Source organism: Mus musculus, chromosome 19, assembly GCF_000001635.26.
Source record: "Mus musculus strain C57BL/6J chromosome 19, GRCm38.p6 C57BL/6J".
Lineage (NCBI taxonomy): Eukaryota > Metazoa > Chordata > Mammalia > Rodentia > Muridae > Mus > Mus musculus.
The window spans coordinates 3,388,643-3,408,979 of NC_000085.6; the positions used below are offsets into that span (position 1 = coordinate 3,388,643).

The window sequence follows — 20,337 nt, forward strand, 5'->3', positions numbered from 1 at the left end:
GCATACCGAAAGGCTGCCTTGTGGGCCAACCACAGCCCAGGTCCCATCCATCATGCTCAGGCCCCGCCCACCAAGAGCCAAAGCCCAACCTCCATGGCAAGGCCCCGCCCACCATAGACACCCACCTACCACAACCCAGGCTCCTGTCATCTTGGCAGAGGCCCCACCCACCGCAGCCCAGGCTCCGCCCCGTTCAGTCAGAGACGGGCCCCGCCCCTTTCCCTAACGGTCAACGGTCGTCCAGCCTCTCAGAAGCAAGGCGAGCTGGACGGCCGCGTCGTGTCGCTGTTCTCGGGTCCCAGTGGCCATGGAGGACGCGCTGCTCGGCGCCATGACTGGCCCCGAAGACGAGCTGGGCGCCGAGCTGTTCGGGTCAGAGCGTGTGTTCGCGGACGGGCTGGCGCTGAGCCCCGCAGGCGGTGCGGCCGATCGGGATGAGTTGCCGGTTCTGGCCGACGCCTACCTGGGCGCCACCGAGCCAGGGGAGCCGCTGCTGCGTGCGCTCAGCCCCCCGCCGGGCGCTGAGGTACCGGCCGCCCTGCTCGGCGACTTCCCGGGGCTGCCCGAGCTCCGCAGCCCAGACGACGCCGCTCCGCCTCCCGCCTACAGCGTGCACGTGTTATCGTCGTTACTTCCCGGTGCTCGCGGGCCCGCGCTGTTGCCGCTAAGCGCAGGAGTGCGCGTGATCCCAGTAAGCGCCAGCAGGGGCCACCGTCGCGCCGCCTCTCCGCGTGCCTATCCTGTGGGCTGGCCCCGGGCAGCAGGCTCAGGCACCACAAGGGATACAAGGGAGGTGGCACCTCCCTGCCCAGCCTTTTCCCCTGCAGATGACTGTGCCACACTAGAAGAGCTTATAACTGTTGCCATCACAGTGTGTGTTCCTGGCCTGTTGGACTTGTGTCTCCACCCACCTCCGCCCCAGCAGGGCTAGGGATAGAACCCAGGGCCTTTTGCGTGTTCTGCAGATAGTTTTCAGCCTGGTAGTTTGGGATTGGCTGGGAGATTTTTTTTTCTTCACACCAAAGACTTCCATTATTGAGGATTTTTTCAGTTGATGATCTCCCCCTCTGTAAGATAAGGGACAGTTCTTTAAACCTATGTAGAGTTTTGATGAATTCTGCTTCTCAACCATATTGCTAAGCTATATAGCAATTCCTTGAAATTGCTATATAACTTAGGAGAACCTCTGATTCTCCTGCCTCTACATCCTGAGTGCTAGGTGTACAGGTGAGCCCCACCACACCCGGCTGATACAATGCTGGGACCACACCCTGCCTTATGCTAGTCCACTAACCCAACTAACCCACATCCCCAACACCTCACTGTTGCCAATAGAAAGGAATCAACCTTTTAAAGGAAACCAGGCACAGGTCAGCCCCCAAAGAACCCTGCTTGGGAAACTGGGCTCCTCATCCAGTCAAGTGTGTCAGGTCTAGAGTAAGCCTTCATAGAATTTTTGTTGTTTTAAATCTCTGTGGAGATGACAGGAGCCTGGCTTTGTACACCAATAAGTCACAGCTAGTAGAGCTCAGAACCCAGAAATCCTGTTCCCTGCTCAATTTACAGAGAAGGTGGGACTCTAGCCTTCCCACAGGAACCTTCTAACTCAGCCTCATTCCCAGGCAGAGGCCTCCTCCTGGTTTCCAGTGCTTCCAAATGCCAGCAGTTTGATTTACCTTAAACAGGAGCTGGCTCAGCACCTTCTGCCTCCTAGCTCTCCTCTCCCCTCTATGAGAAGAACAGGAAAGGGAATAAGCCAGTGTGGAAGAGAGGTTTAATTATTGGGTGACAAAACTTTGTGTGTGTGTGTGTGTGTGTGTGTGTGTGTGTGTGTGTGTGAGGGGGATGGTTTCGAGACAGGGTTTCTCTGAAGCACTGGCTGTCCTGGAACTCACTCTGTAGACCAGGCCGCCCTCGAACTCAGAAATCCGCCTGCCTCTGCCTCCCAAGTGCTGGGATTAAAGGTGTGCGCCACCACACCCGGCATGACAAAACTTTAAAACACTTTTTAAAGGTTTTTTTAATGTGTGAATTTGTTTACATGCCTTGTAAGCATGCAGTACTCAAGGAGGCCAGAAGAGGGTGGCAGATCCCCCAAAACAAATCACCCACCAGTTGTGAGCCACCATGTGGGTGCTGGGAACTGAACCCAGGTCCTTTTGTAGACCTTTTTGTTTTTGTGAGGCAGTCTCATGTAGCCTAGGCTGGTCCTGAACTCTGTACCTGCACATGATCTTCATGCCTGCTCCTCCTTTCCCACAAAAGGGTTAGGATCCCAGGCTCAGGCCAGCACTCCTGGCTCTTTCTGAAGGAACCCTCCTCACACATTTTCATGCAGTTAGGTTCAGTCTAGAAAAGTACTACTGCTGTAGTATAAATAGCTCTGATATTTGCTGCTGCTGCTGAAGTCAGCAATTGTGTGTTTGTGGGTAGGGGGAAATCATTTTGGTGAGACTCCAATGAACTACTGCCAGGTTCCCAAGGCAGCAAGCAAGAAAAAGTGTAAGTTTCCTGCATTTCTGTAAAATCTGAATTCTGCATAAGGCTGCTCCTCAAAACCTAACTGTACTTTCTTGTCTTCTAAGGTTTGGATCACACAAGTCTGATGTAAATTTTGTAACCACTGGGACCTTTCCACTTTTAAATCCCATTGCTTCTTAGTAAATGCAATTTTGTCTCATTTATCTATTTTATAATTGGATTTATTTATCTGTGTGTGGGTGCATGTTCCACAGTGCACATGGAGAGGTCAGAGGACAACCTACAACAGTTGACTCTCTCTACCATGTGTGTTCTTGAGTTCAAACTTGGCTCGTCAGGCTTGGTAGCAAGTGCCCTTACCTACTGAGCTATCTTGCTGGTCCTCTTTCTTTCTTTCTTTCTTCCTTTCTTTCTTTCTTTCTTTCTTTCTTTCTTTCTTTCTTTCTCTTTCTTTCTTTCTTCCCTTCCCTTCCTTCCTTCCTTCCTTCCTTCCTTCCTTCCTTCCTTCCTCTCTCTCTTTTTTTCTTTCTTTCTTTCTTTCTAAAAGATTTATTATATGTAAGTATACTGTAGCTGTCTTCAGATGCTCCAGAAGAGGGTGTCAGATCTCATTACAGATGGTTGTGAGCCACCATGTGGTTGCTGGGACTTGAACTCAGGACCTTCAGAAGAGCAGCCAGTGCTCTTAACCGCTGAGCCACCTCTCCAGCCCTATTTATTTCTTTTTGATGCAGGCTCTCAGTATGTTCCCAACTCTTGTCCTCTTCACATTCTGGACCTGATGGCGTCCTCAGAGTTCTCCATCCTGAGGCTGCTCAGATGACTAGATTGCTTTATTTCTCAAAGGAGAAAATGGTTCCTGACTGAGGGCCAGGGCAATCCTTGCTCCGCTGCTGACCCCAGACTTAGACGTCAGTCTTCCACGTGCTATCACTTCACTCCATGTCTGTATCCTCTAATGTGACCACTGCTTTTCCAGGTTGAAATCAAAGAAGCAGGTGGTAGTGTGCCAGGCGGCAGCCCTGAAGACGCAGCTTTCCAGGCCCCTCTGGCTCAGGAATCCTGTTGCAAGTTCCCATCATCCCAGGAGGCAGAGGAGGCCTCCAGCTGCCCTCGGAAGAAAGACTCCAGCCCCATGGTAACTATGTTAAAAAAAAAAAAAAAAAAAAGGCATCACTCAGCCAGTCCAAGATCCCCGCCTGCCCCTGCTGTTCACCATAAATAATGCTGTCTGCTATCTGTGTAGAGTGTTAGGAACTGAGGTGGGGACAGTCCACCCTAGAGTTTGGACTGATGGTTTCTCCAAGGCTGTGTTTCTATAGCTTCAGGGCATAGGCCCAACCTTCTGCCAGCTTTCAGGTTGCAAAGGTGTAATGGCCACCTCTAGGGACTGTTCTTGTGTGATGTCTTTTCCTTATCTCAACCCCTCAGGCAGTCTAGTCTGTTTTGGATTACAGCTGCCTCAGGGCTGTCTCAGCCCTAGGTGTGGTGTGGTGTGTGCTTCTGGAAGTGCTCTGCAGACAATCATTAGCACTTCAGCCCAGCTTGGGCTCCACAAGCAGCACAGCCGCAGAGCCTTCAGCCACTCCAGATAAGGCTGCCCCAGAAACTCTTGAAATAATGTCCTTGTGAAATCTGTCTTTTGGGTGCAAACACTACTACCCATCTGTGTCTGAGACTTATTTGGACTCACAGGTTTTGATGGCAGAGCTTCCCAGGACCTTTGAGAAGCCATAGGAAAAGGACTGTGACTCCTTCCACACTGTAGGGTGACACCTCCCATCTCTTCCTTGGCTGTGGAGCCCAAAGCCTGGGCATCACTTTAGGCTGTTCCCATTTTAGTGTATGCCTCACGTGGCTACATGGTCCTCTGAATATAGCTGTGCAGGCCACCGGTCTCTTCCAGTGATCGTTTGCCCTGGAACCTACTTTTCTTCTTCCAGCAGGTTCATGGTGCTATTCAGATGACTTCTGTCCTTTTGTCTAGTTGAGCTCTCCGGACAGTCTCCACAGCACACACCCTGGAACTGCTGGGTGTGCAGGGCACTCCCTCCATCAGTGATGGACTGTTGGCTCTGATGGGCTTGCTAAGGCTGAGTGCTCAAACCCACATGGGGTCTGGCAGTGTTAGTCAGGCCCCATGAGTTCAACATAGTTTCTTAGGAGTTTCTTTTTTTTTTGTTTTGTTTTGTTTTGTTTTTTCGAGACAGGGTTTCTCTGTGTAGCCCTGGCTGTCCTAGAACTCACTCTGTAGACCAGGCTGGCCTCGAACTCAGAAATCCGCCTGCCTCTGCCTCCCAAGTGCTGGGATTAAAGGCGTGCGCCACCACGCTCGGCTGAGTTTCTAGTCATCCTTCTTAACTGTATTTATAGGAAATAAAACAACAGGCATAAAAAATCCACAAGATCACCTGTTAGATAATAACCTGACTCTGCAGCAGGGAAGAACACACAGCAAATTAAGGTTAATTCTACAAATGTGCTTAGCCCCCAGAGGTCTCAGAGGTAGGAAATTGAGGTTTAGGGGGCAGGCAGATCCCTGTCCACTAGGTTGTGGACATCAGGAAGAAATCTCAGTTCATAGCCAAGTCCTTCAGAGGATGCAGGAGCAACCTATGAATATGTGGATACATCCCAGGAATACATGGGGTTGGGGCTAGGGAGCAGCAGTTAGTGTAGAGGAAGACATGGAGAACATACCCACCTTCTTCCCCCAATTTAGACCCCAGGGAACATCTCAGATTTCAGTCTGTTCCTGCTCTAAGCTGGAGTCATCTGCCCTCTTCACCATGTCATTTCAGGTGATTTGTCAGCTGAAAGGAGGCGCCCAGATGCTCTGCATAGACAACTGTGGCGCGAGGGAGCTCAAAGCGCTCCATCTGCTTCCTCAGTACGATGACCAGAGCAGTTTCCCTCAGTCAGGTACCACAGTGCAAAGGCTGTTCTGGGCCAGTCATACTGGAGGTGGTGAGGAATGGGGCAGCAAATGAGCCTGTTAGGCTCATGTCCAAGGACAGGAGGAGGGAGGAGGAAGCTCTGTCAGTAGCTGGCCAGCCAGCCCAGGCTACTTGGTGAGTTCAGACCAATGAGAGACCCTGCCTAGAAAAAAAGAGAAAAGGTAGCTGGCAATTGAAGAACATCACAAAAGATTCTCTACATGCAAACACATACACAGACATACACACAGACATCCCCCCTACACACACACTAACAGTAAAACAGGTCAATGAGCGCTTGAGCAAACCTGCACAATAGCGGTCAGAGTGGAATGAAACAGCTGACTACAGTCTAATCTTTCCACATGTGTCAAGCGACTCTCTCTTGTCTGGCTTCTTCCACTGGCTTGCCTTCTAGTAAAGTGACATTTCTCATCAGTCTGGCTCTGCTTCATCCCTCTAGGCAGGGGCAGATGTGGCTTGCCTGAAACATTATCAAATGTGTTCTAAATTATTGGCATTTTAATAGAAACAGTTTGTGTGATCAATAGGGTAGTCCCTCTGCTTTACCCTCAGGAGTTCCAAGCTGGCTCTCCAGTGACTATTTGACAGTCACTTACCCAACTGCTCACACTGACACAATAATTGAGAAATGACCCCAAAGGGCCTGATCTACACTTCAAAGCTGATGAATGCTTAGTGAGAGATTAATGTGCTTGTGGAGGAATTGAGACTCTTTCCCAGTTGTTGCTTCCTGCTACTTGTAGCACATCTATGGTCTCCAGTCTTTCTCTTACTGAAGGATACAGAGGACCAGAGCAGGAAATAGGTGCATACCAGAAGAGGAGGATATACCAGGTCTCTAGGGAAGTTACTTGATGGAGCCTTTGGGCTAAAGGACAAGTGGCTTCCTCTAGAGAGTTTAGAAAGCATTGATATCCTAACAATTTAGGGCAATGCAAGAAAAGCAGATGTATAGATTAAAAGTCCTAGATGTGGTATCCAACAGTTGTTAGGCTTTCATTGAAAATGTAAAATGCCTCAAGGTATTCAGGAAATTTGCTGGGTCATGTACGAGTACCTTGACCCATAGTTTTAGAAGCCAGGTACTAACATTTTCAGTATTGTAGACCTCTGTAATGCTCAGGCCAAGCAGCTTTATGATGAAAAAATAGCAAAATAAGATAAGATAAAATAAAATAAAATAAAATAAAATAAAATAAAAAGTTTAAAAGTACACTGGCCCAGCCGGGTGTGGTGATGCACGCCTTTAATCCCAACACTTGGGAGGCAGAAGCAGGCAGATTTCTAAATTCAAGGCCAGCCTGGTCTACAGAGTGAGTTCCAAGATAGCCAGGTGATACAGAGAAACCCTGTCTCGAAAAAAAAAAAAAAAAACAAACCAAAACCAAAAAACAAAACAAAACAAAAAGTACACTGGCCCAAAAGGAACTATAGAAAAATCACAAAACCAAGAGGGGCAGTACCTCCCTGTGCCACTCAAGGCCTACATACACAGTGAGGTAAGCTCCCGACTTTATGAGACCCTGTCTAAAAACAAGGGGCTAGAAAAATGGCTTAACAATCAAGAGCGCTTGCTGTTCATCTGGTGGCCCCAGCTCCCAACATCCACTTCACGTGGCTCACAAACTGCCTATAACCCCTGATCCAAGGGATCAGACACCTTCTGGCCTCTGGGTATCTGCACACACATGACATATACCCACACATGTGTACATATGTATAAAGAAAATTAAAAACAAAAAGACTAAGATCAGGGTAAGTTTAAATAGCCTTGCCCATGGCAGACCTACACCTTTCAGTGTCTGCTGTCAGTTAATGTCAAGTGTTTTCCTACAGAGCTCCCTAAGCCAATGACAACTTTAGTGGGAAGACTTCTGCCAGTACCAGCGAAGTTAAATCTCATCACACAGGTGAGTATTCAGTACAAAAGCACACTTGATCTCACCTTATGGCATGCCAGTCACTGCACTTATGTCTCCTCAGGTTATGTAGTTAGCAGTGAGAGGCAGACACGTCTGTAATCTCACCAGTTGGAAAGTGGAGGTGGGAGGCTCAGGAGTTCAAGGTCATCCTCATCTGCGTAGCAAGCTTAAGATCAGCCCCGGTCACATAGAACCTGTCTTAGCTTTATGAAAATCAATAGTGAAATGTTTACTGAGTACTTGTCCTTTCACACCTGTGTCAGACCCTGGATGGAAGACCATAAATAGGGACATGAGGCTGTGGGAAAGACAACAGTCCAAGCATTAGCCAGGAGTCCCTTATGTCACCATTGCTGGCTCTCTGCCTGAACAAATTCTAAGTCAGATGTGATAGCAATGGTGTGGAGAAGGAATACCTCTATTCCCTCCTGAGTGTTGCAGCAGGGATTTTTTGGGGAGGGGGTCAGGGTAGACAAGATGTGGGTAGAAAGATAGAGTCCAGCTGGAAAGTCTGAAAAAGAAAAAAACAAAACCAAACAGCAATATTTGCCAGTGAGACTTCAGATGCCCGGTCTCTTTTGAGAACATAATAGTTCAGGAATGGACATTTGTAACTGATTGTATTTTCAACTCCTGGTTTAGAGACACAAAGTATTCCATGACAGTGTCTCCCTAAGTGACACTAAGTGCACTGCTCCCTAGCTTGTCCTTGCTGGCTCTAGACCCTACCCCACCCTGACTGTTCTCTCCATCCCCATGGTTAGAGACTCTGTACCCTTGGGGCCCTTGGCCCCACACATGGGAATAGCTATAAGATGGTCTCAGTCTATAGGTTCAGTATCAGTGGACTGCAGAGGTCATGAGGCCTGGCCATGTGATTGTGACACCAACATGTAGGGGCTGCTGCTGGCACTTCACACACACTCTGAAGAAACCATTCTTGTTTGCCTCCATCAGGTTGATAATGGAGCTCTCCCATCAGCTGTCAATGGGGCTGCCTTTCCCTCTGGACCTGCTCTGCAAGGGCCACCCAAAATAACTCTGTCTGGGTAAGGATTAAAGTCAGAAGCCACTGCCTGTGATGCAAGCATCTAAGATGCTGTGTAAGCTGCTCTTCTTGCTGCACTGTAAAATGAACTCTGCTGGAACATCAGTAGTCATCCTGTCCCTGCCCCCAGAGCAAGATCACTAACCTTCCTGTGGGTATATTAGTGGTAGGCCCTGGCTTCCCCTCCACTCTCTGCTACCCCATGTGTGTTCCATGATCCACAGTTGTAGCTCTGTCTTGGTGTGCACTCAGGTGGGTAGTGCCACACTGTCTCCTCTTTCAGTGCAGGTCACATAGTGGCAGCTGCTTATGTGGCTAGTGAGGGGTTGCAGCGCTGCCTCTGTGTCCCTGGCACACACTTTGTGGCACATGTCCATAGTCTCAGGTGGGCATGAGGTGCACTTACCCAGGTCCACTCTGTCCACTTTAATGCCGTGTGTATGCTGCAGCTGATTAAACTGGGCACCCTGGTAAGAACTGTTAGGTCACCGTGTGTTAGCTGTGCTCTCTGAGCCTGTGCTGTATTGGCAAGTGTGAGACAAGGGTCTGGAGACAGACAAACAGAAGTCAGATGGCCTCCGGATACAGACAGTATTAATGTGTTAGGCTCAAGTCAGTGCCACCTGAGGCTTTGGTTGTAGCACATTTGGGGCAATGCTATGCATAGTTAGCTGATGATTTCCCTCAAATGTTCAAATGTTCTAGAATGAGACAGGATGGGTTCTTGCTTTCCTCTGTGAGCATAGTGTACCTGGATTTGTGGCATTCTCATTGATCATCCTTTGGCAGCTGTTTATACTGGAAGAAGAAACAAGATGGCTTCTGCAGCTTGCAGCTGCTGCTGATAGCATCAAGGCTGTGCAGGGGGCCTGGGGCTATTACAGGCCGTGTGAAAGGCTCACCACACCTTTGTTGTGATCAGGAGACAGCACCCCATGCTCTGTCATGTCCAGAATAGTAGCAGATGCTGGCCCACAGTCACAGCTCTGTGGAGTTCCACTGCAGCAGCTTTCCAAAGGAGCAATGTGTCTGCAGTGTAGTTTGTCCTTCTCTCGTGATCATCACTCTCTCACACATACTGTCTGAATTTTTTAAAATAAAATTCTACAGAGCCCAAAAGCTTTTTCTTTCATAGAGAATGCACCAAGAAACACCTGAGCTTTGAGCTTATTGTTCTGCTGTGGTAATGACCAGACCATTGTCTGAACCAGCCCTGCAGGTGTCCTGACTGGAGGGTGGGTACAGTGTGAAGATCTGGGCCTGGTAGCTTCAATATGGGAATTTCCAGTCTGAACTAACCCACCATCCTCTCCTCTTCACATGCTCCTCAGCCCTCTTGACTTCATAGTCAACCAGATCTGAGAGATTAAAAGGAAACTGTCACCCATAACTGTTCCTGTTAGAGGACAGAGAAGCAGCTCCCGGGGCCTGAAGGATAAATATGTGGTTTGGTCCAGTCCTAGAGCCTGGTGCTGATTGGCTAACTTTATCCACCTTTTGTTACTATATTCTAGAACTCCGAGATAACACTTGATTGGCTTTAGCACTCAGATCACCTTGCCAGGTCATGGATGTGAATCTTGCCCCATGGGTGATGTTATCACTTGTGTAACATAACCAATTGTTATGATGAGATTAGCGGGTAGTTGGCATCTCCAAAGGTGTGACTCATTTGTGGTACCCTGCAGAGGCGAGGTTATCCAGATCTTGACAGGCCTTTTGGCCCCACTAGGACAATAGTCAGACACTGCCAAAGCCACAGAAGCCTTTCCCAGTAATTTCAAGCCCAGGAAACAGTTTGTTTCTCCTATGCTCCATTTATTCCTAGTGGCCTGTCTTTGCTCACAGTGTGCATCAAGACATTCTTTCAACCATAGGACACCCACTGCCAGGGCTGGGGAAAAGGCTGTTGTCAGTCTTGTGCAAGCATAAAGATCTGAGTTCCATTCCTGGACCCCACATAACATGCCAGGGCATGGTGGTGTCCACTGAGGGTGAGAACAGAAGTATCTCTGGGTCTTTCTGACCAGCCAGTTTTCCTGATTGACAAGCTCTAGAGCAATAGGAGACTCTGTCTCAAAATAATAATAAATAATAACAATAATAAATAATGTAAAGACTGGAGTGATGGCTCAGTGGTTAAGTTAAGAACATGTGCAGTTCTTGTATATGGATCTGGCTTCTGTTCCCAGGACCCACAGCAGGCAGATGACAACTGCTGTAAGTCTAGCTCCAGAGGATTTGGTGCTGTCTTCCGGCCTCCATGGGTGTTCCATGCACATGACACAAGTAATCTGCACTGAGATCCACATCAAATACTTTAAACAAACCAGGTGGAACACAGCAAAGGAAGACACACAGACTAGCTGCTCAATGTGGTCAGTGAAGCCAGGAGTTCACTCGTCCCCAGCCCTGTCCCTGTGCTAGGTTACAGGAGTGTAGCAGCACACCCAGCTTTTTGTGTGGGTTGGAACTCAAGTCCACATGCTTGGAAGACAAGCACTTTAACTACTGAGCCATCTCTCCAGCTCCTGTCTGTAGCTCTGTGATGCCCACTTTGTAGTGTTCAGATTTGGTGGGATTTCCCACTTAGAGGAACAGAGGCCTAAGCTCAGAGGTGGAACCATGGGAAGACTGCAAAACAGTAGGTGGCTATGGGAACCACCCTCGCTGGACCTGACAGCCTCCCTCCCCGCCCCATCTTACACTGGATGTGTTTAGAGGCACTTATTAGTGGCTGCTGCCTGTCCAGCTTTTAGAGCTCATTCTCCTTTTATTGTATTTTTAGTTTTATTTTTAGCTAGCATACAGACTAGTGGGCTTTTCTGTGTCATTTTCACACACATAACACTGTATTCTTACTCTTTACCACTGCTCTCCTCTGTCCTCCCACTTCCCTTTTGGTGGTTCCTTTCTGCTTCCATGTGTCTTTCCCCTCTCATGGTCACCATCTACTATGTACACATGTAAACATTCAAGATTCTTTTTCCAGACCAGCCATCTGAAGACATTTTCCTTTTCAATCTTTGTAGAGTAACTCTGAGCTCATGGGACACAAAGTCTAAAGAGCCACGTACCTGCACCAAATCCCTGACCTGAAATTAAATGCTTTCCTTCCAAGATGAGGGTCCTAAGGCTGGGTGGTCAGTGCAGTGTAGGCCAGCTGCAGCCCCAGCTAGCACTCCATAGTCATGGTCTGATACTTTCCCCAGAGCAGCAGGCAAGGTCATGCTAGGTGACTGGCCGGGTGACTTCAGGCGTGACACCAAGTATCCAGTCTTCAGTGCCATGGTTTGGTCGGTGTCCTCTGCCTCTTCTGTGATGTGGCACCCTCACTGTCTCTGAAGGCCTGGTGATTGACATGATCCATATTGAAATTTTCTCTAAATTCTGTCCCCAGGATGCGGAGCCTCCCTCGCAGAAGTCTCGGGTCAGGGAAAGGGGTGGGGAATCAGGGCAAGCTGTACAGTGACCATGGGCTGACGTTGTTGGCTGCACCTTCATGATCTTTTCACTGCAGAGCTCCTGCTGACGGAGGTCCACCATGGGGTAGGGACAGCAGTGGTTTCTATACTTTTACCCAGAGCAAAACTGAAAACACCGCTGGAGGCTGGGAGTGGGGCTTACAGGCAGAGCCCCGTCCTTGGGAGACTGAGACAGAATTGACACGGTTTTGAGGATATCTTGGGCTGCAGAGTGGGTATGAGGCTAGCACAGGTTATGAGTGAGGTACTTCTTTTACAAAATAATACTGAAGGCTGGTGTTGCCTGCAAACATTGGATTGAGTCTGGCTTGATGCAGCCCTCTCTGGGCTGGAACCCTAAAAGTGAGGGTGAGGACAGAAGCCAGGTGGGCACAGCTTCAGATAGGATGTGAGGTGGGGGTCAAGGAGTGGACTGTAATGGAGGTCTGAGTTCCTTATAAATATGCTGGAGCCGTGCTTTACTTCATAATGTACCCAGGGCTGCCTCCTCGTGTGAGGCTCACTTCTGTGGCAGCAGTTTGGATGAGCAGCCATGCCAACCTCAATAATCTTTACCCTATCACTTCACAGAACAAGAAGGGGCCTCTCACTGGGCTGAGGGTATCTTCCTTGATGGGGCACACTCCAAAATTGAAGTCAGTTTGCACAATGACTGTAAATAGTTTGCAGAGCAGGTTTTTTGGGTTTGGTGGTTTGGTTTTGGAGAATTTGAAACAGGATATCCCTGTAGCCCTGTCTGTTCTGGCACTCACAATTTAGACTATGCCAGCCTAGAGCTCACAGAGATCCACCTGCCTCTGTCTCCAAGTACTGGGAGTGTCTGGCCTGGCAGTGTTTTGAGACAGGGTCTCATGCAGCTCAAGCTGGCCTTGAACTTCTGATCCTCCTACCTTGCTCCCCTGAGAGTTGGGGTGATAGGCCTGTACTCCTTCCTGCTCATGTTAGCAGACTGGGTCATTTGGACTCTGGAGCTCACAGCACTGACATACAAGGCTCCAGCTTGTCTGAATCTCTGTTGCTTTCTGGAGTTCCTGCTCACCTGCTCACTTTGTGTCCTGTGGCTGCATTTTCCTGTGAAGTTTACCAGTGAGGAGTTAGGTGAAGGAATTATTTGTGGCTTGGCACTTTGGGGAGTGTCTTCACTTCCCCTGGGGCTGTGGTTCCCAAGTTGGGCAACAAAAAGTTTCAACCATTAAGGTCTGCTGCTTCTAAAGGAAACGTGGCACAGGGCGTCACAGGCAGGTCCTCGAACACCGTTTTTACCTCTCCATAATAACTGGGGCAGGATGACCCAGAAAGCATTGCCATCAGCCACCCTGGAGTAATGTAGACCTAGAGGTGGCAGCTGTCGCACAGCATTCGGCGTTCACTGATACTTCACTGACAAAGGGAACACAACATTCAAGTGGTAGTGGCTGTCCATGAGGTTTCCCAGCCAACAGTGGGAGTAGACTGATGGCAGAGGATGCCTGTACCTTGTACCATAATCCCTAAATGCTTATGGTGCAGAGCCTGAGAGCAGCGGGAGTGCCATGCTCAGTTTCCTCCTGCTGCCACTGATGTTGCTATGCCAACGTGACTTGACGGGTCAGGACTATTGGTCGAGGGGAGAAGTGCTGCCCAGAAGAAGCTGTGGTGACAGCTTGCTGGAAATAGCCCGGGATCTACTCACTGCTGTGCCAGAGAGAGTAGAGGAGAGCAGAGAGCCGTGGAGCGACAGTGGGCAGCATGTCTTCCAGGAACTGGTACTGCTTCAAAGTGCCTTAGAAAGCTGGTGGCTGTACTGGTTTGTCTGTCTTCTGTGTTAGAAGACATCACACCCCTGCTTCCAATTCTAATGTTCATTTAAAAAGTCCAAAGGAAACCCCTAAACTAAATCACCTGTCCTTGTATGCATACTCTCACCTCAGGATGCCTGTGCACAACTCAGTGAGTTCTCCCTCACAGGTACTGTGACTGCTTCTCCAGCGGGGACTTCTGCAACAGCTGCAGCTGCAACAACCTGCGCCATGAGCTCGAGCGCTTCAAAGCCATAAAGGTAATGCACTTGGCAGAGCATTGCCAGTGTTATCTGTGAATGCTCTCCAGAGCCCAATTCAGGCAGAAGTAGACAGGCACAGCGACCAAGACTGTAGTGATACAGCAGACTTGTGCACTTCAGCCCTGCAGCAGAGTCTGGGAAGCTCTGACTGAAGAGCATAGTCTGTCTCACCTCTAGGTTCGTAACTGTGGTTGGACTGTGCCCTGTGGGGAGGCACACTGTATCACCTGAGGATGGGAAGCACTTGGTTAGACCTCACAGTCTCTAAACTTCCATTCGTTTAGTTTCAGGTACAAGAGCTAAGCTTTCTCATGTCAGCTGCCGGCTGTATCTATGCCTTCCTGGGCGCAAGGACCAGGGGATGGGAGGGATAGCTAGACTGGGCCTGACAACTTCTCCAGAGACACTTCCAGGGCCCTCAAGAGCATCAGCTAAGGCTGGAGGGTATCCTGTTCAGTGGACCAGAAATGACCCCGAGCCTTGGTCAGTCTGCCTTTTATCTCCCTCTCTAGAACAGTTTATTTCCTCCTCTTGAGTTGCAGATATATCACTTAGCAGTATCTTACCAATTCAGATCTGGCCAGACCCAGAGGACAAGAGAGAAGGCCATGGCCCTGAGCTTCACAGCACTTGGTTGTTCTTTTTATGTAGCAGTGAGTGCAATGGTCTGTGTGAGATCAGGATTCTCATGTGGCAGGGATGGGAACATGGCTTGATAAAGCACTACTCTGAGAAATGATTAGGAGACACTCTGACAGCTAAATGTTTGCCTAGATGTCACCCAACTTGCTCCTCCCTAACACATAGCCAATGGAAGCTGGAGGAAATCCTCCCGGAGACTTGCCAAGCAAGTTCCCGGCAGCTTGGCTCATAACAGACAAAACCTGCCACAAGCCGACAGCTCATCAGTGGTGGAGTGGCGCATCTGCCAGCTAGGTGAATACAGATGCCACACACCATAGGGAGAGACTAGTGGTCCCTTCCAGTAGAAGGAGTCATGCTGGCCTTGCCCTTGTTCTGGGCCATGAACACACTGTCTACCAGACACCCCTACAGTTCTAAGCTCCCAAGTTTGCCAACAGGATGAAATGAAAGACAGTATGCATCAGAGAGAAAGATGGCTAGGTGCTGGTGTGAGCAGTTTGCTATGCCATGGCCTCACCTGCCTCAGGCAAAAGTGCAAGGCAAGTGGAAGGCACCCTGGCTTTCTTTACATCCTTACTATGTACTATTCCCTACAGTACATATGGTGAGCTATCAAATGCAGAGAAGGGGCTCAGTGCTTCTAGAACCCAGCCACCAACACAGTTCTCTATGAGGTGAGGCATAGCTGCACAGAAGCCTCAAGGCCTCTGTCATGTCCTGAGGCCCTAGCTCCCTCAGTGGCTTCCCCTGCATGGTCTTCCCTTGCACAGAGCCTTGCTTCTGACTCCCATGCATCTCCTGATGGTTTTCATGTTCTCTCTTAGGCGTGTCTTGATAGAAATCCTGAAGCTTTCCAACCAAAAATGGGGAAAGGCCGTCTGGGAGCTGCTAAACTTCGACACAGCAAAGGGTGCAACTGTAAGCGCTCAGGCTGCCTGAAGAACTACTGTGAGTGCTATGAGGCAAGTGCCAGCTTCCTGGAATAAGCAGAGACATCCAAGTAGCTTTGTGGTTAGAAGATGATTGCTGTAATGTAAAAAGGGACGTGCAATCCCTGTCCGTCCTTCCCCATGTGATGATAGGGTGCTGTCAACTTGGCAGGGTGTAGAGTCACCTGGGAAACAGTCCTCCGGATGTGTGTGCTATGGGGATTATCTTGAGGTGGAAGAAAGACCTGCCCACTAGGGGCAGCACCATTCCCTAGCTTCATTCCTGGGCTGTGTGCATGGAGAGAGGGAGCGCAGCAGCAGCAGCAGCAGCAGCATTCATCACTCCTTGCTTCCTGATTGTGAATCCCAGCTGCTTCGAGTGCCTATCTTCTTGACTTCCTCTCCATGCTGGATTGTAGCCTTGATCTGTGTGCTGAAGTGAGCCATTTCTCCTCTGAGTTGCTTTTGTTCAAGGTATTTTACCACAGCATCAAGAAACAACACTAAGACACGATTTTGTTTTTATAGTCAGGTCTCATGTCGTTCAGGCTGGCCTAGAACATGATCCCTAGCCAAGGATGCTGACCTTGAATCTATGTCTGCTGCCTCCACCTCTAGAGCACTTGGATCATGGCCATTCACTAATGCTGCCATGCCTGCCTCCTTCCCTGGTGAACAGGCTCTAGTGTTAATCTGAACTAATCTCATCAAGCAGATGTGAGTGCTGGGTGGCTTGTGTGGAAACCCTGACTTCATCAAAGCATTTTTTTTATCATCAGGCCAAAATCATGTGTTCTTCCATTTGCAAATGCATTGCTTGCAAAAACTATGAAGAAAGTCCAGAACGAAAAATGCTGATGAGCACACCCCACTACATGGAGCCTGGGGACTTTGAGAGCAGCCATTATTTGTCCCCAGCCAAGTTCTCAGGACCTCCAAAACTGAGAAAAAATAGGTGAGTGCTCTGAACAGTTAGGTGGGGTGGTTCTAAGGGAGGCTTAGAAACCACTTCTGCACTGGCTGGACTCTGCAGGGCTACAGGGCACAGGAGGGACAGGAAGGTGGAAACCCGGTGTGCAAGGTGGCTACTGTGGTTAAATCATGAGGACAGGAGTTCAAATCTTAGCTCCCATATAAAAAGTCAGGCTTGAGGGCCTATGCCAGTGATCCCAGTACTGGGAATGGAGACAGGATCCCTGGGGCCCAATGGCTAGCCAGGTCAATGAATGACTCTATCGTACAGAGGACCATCTGGGGAAGCCACTCAATGGTAAAGCCTTGCTTTGCAAGCCTGAGAGTGAAGCATGGGTGGGTGGGCAGGTACCTGTAATCCCAAAGACTCAATTATATATATTTATCTCAAAATATAAGCTAGAAGAGCCATCAAGGAAGACACCTAGTGTCAACCACTAGCCTTCACACACTTGCATGCAATTACACACATCCATACACAGCTATCATACACCACACATGTGCACAAAAGCACACACACACCCAAAACCTAACCAACCAAAGGAAGAAGATTCCTTTAAGTGCTGAGCTGTTAGTCATTGGAATGTCACAAATGAGCCAACTTCATTTTGCAAAGCCAAACCCAGGCTTATTCAGTTAGAGAGGAGAGAAATGCTCCCACCAAGCCTGCATCCTCCATGATGCTCTCCCCATCCTGGGCTAGCCTTCTCCAAGGTTGTTTGAATGTGAGCCCTGCTCATAGCTGGCTGGGTAAGCATCCTTGCTCCAGAGCTCAGAGAAGAAATGCCAAGTCCTAAAAATCCCAGCCCAGGCCAGACTTTTTGGGGGTTCCCAGGGTGAGATGTCCTCATGATATGCCCACAGGTATAACAGGAGGATCTCAGAGCCATATGGTACTTTGCAGTTCCTGGTATCCTGCAAATAGGACAAGCAGACCCCTGCTCTGGCTGTCACACTGCCAGCTCTCGTCTCCTGACTTATGCAGGGAACTGAGGGCATCTGAACACTGTCTGGGAGTCAGTCCTACATTGCCAAGCCTTATGTAACATGTGGGTTTGCCACCAAAGCACATGAGCCTCTGGGTCTAGCAATAGCCTTACACTGAGACATTTAGACTCTGCCAGGTGATGGATGCTGCTCCCCAAAGCACAGCCTCATGCCTTTCTTCTATTTATTTATTTATTTATTTATTTATTTATTTATTTATTTATTTACTTCTGATGTGCTGCCAGCATCTATCTCTCCCTCTAGCCCAAACTGGGTCACAGGCATGGGCCAGTGGGCTCTGTTCAAATAAAACCTATTTTATTACCAGAAAGGGACATACATAGCTCCTTTCCCCCACCCCCAGCAATTTCATGTGCATATACTATATGTTGTGATCATAGTCCCCCTCTTGCTAGCTCTTCCCCAACTCTATTCCTCTGATCCCTCTCCCAAACTCACCCTCCCCCTCCTCTCTGGTTTTTCCTTTCTCCTCCTTTGTTGTTTGTGTGTGTGTGCATGTGACTTTTTCTGTTTACTTAGGGCTTCTCATCTGTGCATGGGGTAGTTATTTACTAGGGCATGGGCAGTTTACCCCAGCAGCCATTAGCTACCAAGCTTTCCTGAGAGAGGGCTGGGGCCTCATGAGCCCCTCCCCCATCCATTCTAGAGTATGGAAAGATCCAGTCCTGTAGAGGTCTTCTGAGATGTTTCCTGGGCCTTGAGGGGGAGGTGATGTAGGTAACCTCTCTATAGAGCCGACAACTAGAGTGATTGGGTGCCCCTGAGTAGCTGTGTCTCTCCCCAGGCAGGCCTTCTCCTGTATCTCCTGGGAAGTAGTGGAGGCCACATGTGCCTGCCTGCTGGCCCAGGGTGAGGAAGCAGAGCAGGAGCACTGTTCCCCAAGCTTGGCTGAGCAGATGATCCTGGAGGAGTTTGGAAGGTGCCTGTCGCAGATTCTCCACATCGAGTTCAAGTCCAAGGGGCTGAAAATTGAGTAGCGTGCAAGCTGGTAAAGGGGAATGCCTGTGGCAAGCCTCAGCCCTGGGAATCTGCACCGAGGAAGCTGGTGCCCAGGGAGGAGCAGAGGCCGCGCATCATGGCCAGGTCAGCTGTGAGGTCTGAGTGATCTGCATGGTACTGGCCAGCCTACTCAAGGTATCCTAAAGTGCAAGCAGGCAGAGCCACCCTGGGGATGGACACTGGCCCTCCTGTCCCTGGGGAGGCCCTCTGGGGACTCCCTGCCCTGCATAAAAAGAGGGTGATTTTCTACTTGTTGTTATGTGTTTGCTTTCAAATTGCTTAGTAGTACCTCCATTCAAGTTATTATGAGCCAGCCTCAAGTTAGAGAGCTAGGCTCTTCTTCAGGTGGACTCTGCCCAAATCACATACAAGTCAGGTGGCCATCAGGGGTCTTCCAGGCCAGGCCTGTGACAGGAGATATGGGAGGGGGGTCGGGTTAGAGCTGGGTTTGTTTGGATTTTTTGCGTTTTTTTCTTCCTGTATTTCTGCTTGAAGTGAGAAAACTTGTCTCCTGTCCAACCCTCTTCTCCATAATTACTGCTGCACGGTCGCCTGCTGACCAGTCACAGTGACCTCAGACACCAGAAGGTGAGGTGGCTTATTATGCCCACACTTTGTGTTTTGTTGTGAGAATAAACCTTTCCAGACTCCCAGTTGGTTAGTAGCTGAAAATATATTTGTCTCAGTACCCATTCTGGACTCCACAGAGACTCTGTCCTTTCTTGAGTCTATAGGAAAGGTTCATGAGTCTAACAGCACTGCCACCTCATCACTTGGAGAGTTAGGAAACTGACCCTGGCTGAAGGCTGGCTGTGAGAAGCCAGCAGCTCACTGACAAGAAGGAAAGGACTGGAGATGGTGCTGCAGTAAAGTGCTTGCAGAACAAGCCTGAGGATCAGTGTTACCCAGAATCTGTGTTAAAGATGAACACCCTACCCCCACCCACCCCCAGCCACAAACACAAAAGCAAAAGGAACAGACACTGACGTTTGTAGCCCCAGTACCGGGGAAGCAGAGGCAGGAGGCTCCAGGGACTCACTGCACAGCCTCAGTGGCAAATCACAGGTGGAAGAGAGCCTGGCTCCTAAGACAAGGTGGGCAGCTCCTGTACACACACGCCTCCTGTACACACATGCCTTTGCACTGACACACGTACACAAACACAGCATGAAGCACAGATTCAGAGAAGTTGGAAGATGGTAAGGAGTGACTGGACAGCTGTGCACTGCTGACCCAGAGGCTGGGATGCCATGGCAACGTCTGCAGGAACTCATAGAGCCCTAATACCAACAGCCTTGCAGGAGCCTAGAACTCAGGAGACTCTGATGAGGTGGTTAGCTCCCCAGAACTAAAGTGACAGCTTTCTATTAGGGTTCCCCACCACTGAAGCCAGGGAAAAGGAAGGCTGCCACTTAACAAAGTGGTCCTGACAGATCCCTGGATCGTGTGCCAGACATTGGGAGGGACAGGTGGGAGGGCTGAGATGAGACAAGGCTGGCCTAGTTGCTAGCTTGGAGAATTGGGGATGGGGACACATGATGCTTATGCCCTAGACAAGAGGAAGCAAGGCTAGAAGGATGCTGTATAGAGTAGGCTTCAGGCTGGAGGGCTGATTCTAACAGCCCAGGGTCATCCTTCTGGGGACTCTTTTTGAAGCACAATATGGCCTCCAGACCCACCTTGACACTCAGCAGGGTCCAGTATTCTGTTCTCTGTAAGCCTTGGGGTCCAGAGTCAAAGTTAAGTGCTCAAGTCAGAGTTAAGTATGGGAGGAAGAGTAAGGGGGACTGGAGGAATGACTGGATAAGAACTCTTGCTTCTCTTCCAGAGGACATGAGGTTGTTTCC

At 49.3% G+C, this 20,337-nt stretch overlaps 1 protein-coding gene across 4 annotated transcripts; it reads left to right on the plus strand.

The window, feature by feature from the left end:
- Positions 1-214: 214 nt before the first annotated feature.
- On the plus strand, positions 215-19,181 carry Tesmin (testis expressed metallothionein like). 4 transcript variants are annotated; one of them, NM_001286557.1, is made up of 10 exons: positions 736-1,227; positions 2,434-2,502; positions 3,461-3,619; positions 5,283-5,403; positions 7,278-7,351; positions 8,321-8,412; positions 13,844-13,934; positions 15,407-15,544; positions 16,291-16,466; positions 18,276-19,181. In NM_001286557.1, the coding sequence occupies exons 3-10, from the start codon at positions 3,617-3,619 to the stop codon at positions 18,466-18,468; spliced, it is 888 nt and encodes a 295-aa protein (NP_001273486.1). In that variant the 5' UTR covers positions 736-1,227; positions 2,434-2,502; positions 3,461-3,616; the 3' UTR covers positions 18,469-19,181. The 4 variants fall into 4 exon arrangements, with proteins under 4 accessions (NP_001034746.1, NP_001034747.1, NP_001273486.1 ...); NM_001039657.2 differs by lacking the exons at positions 736-1,227; positions 2,434-2,502 and adding an exon at positions 215-691; NM_001286558.1 differs by lacking the exon at positions 2,434-2,502.
- The last annotated feature ends 1,156 nt before the right edge of the window (positions 19,182-20,337 follow it).

What these genes read in the sequence shown, in the direction of transcription:
- Tesmin (NM_001039657.2), top strand. Translation starts at nt 308, where the DNA reads ATGGAGGACGCGCTGCTCGGCGCCATGACTGGCCCCGAAGACGAGCTG. An exon ending in AGAAAGACTCCAGCCCCATG is followed by an intron (nt 3,620 to 5,282) that starts GTAACTATGTTA and finishes ATGTCATTTCAG; the next exon opens with GTGATTTGTCAGCTGAAAGG. An exon ending in CCAAAACTGAGAAAAAATAG is followed by an intron (nt 16,467 to 18,275) that starts GTGAGTGCTCTG and finishes GTCTCTCCCCAG; the next exon opens with GCAGGCCTTCTCCTGTATCT.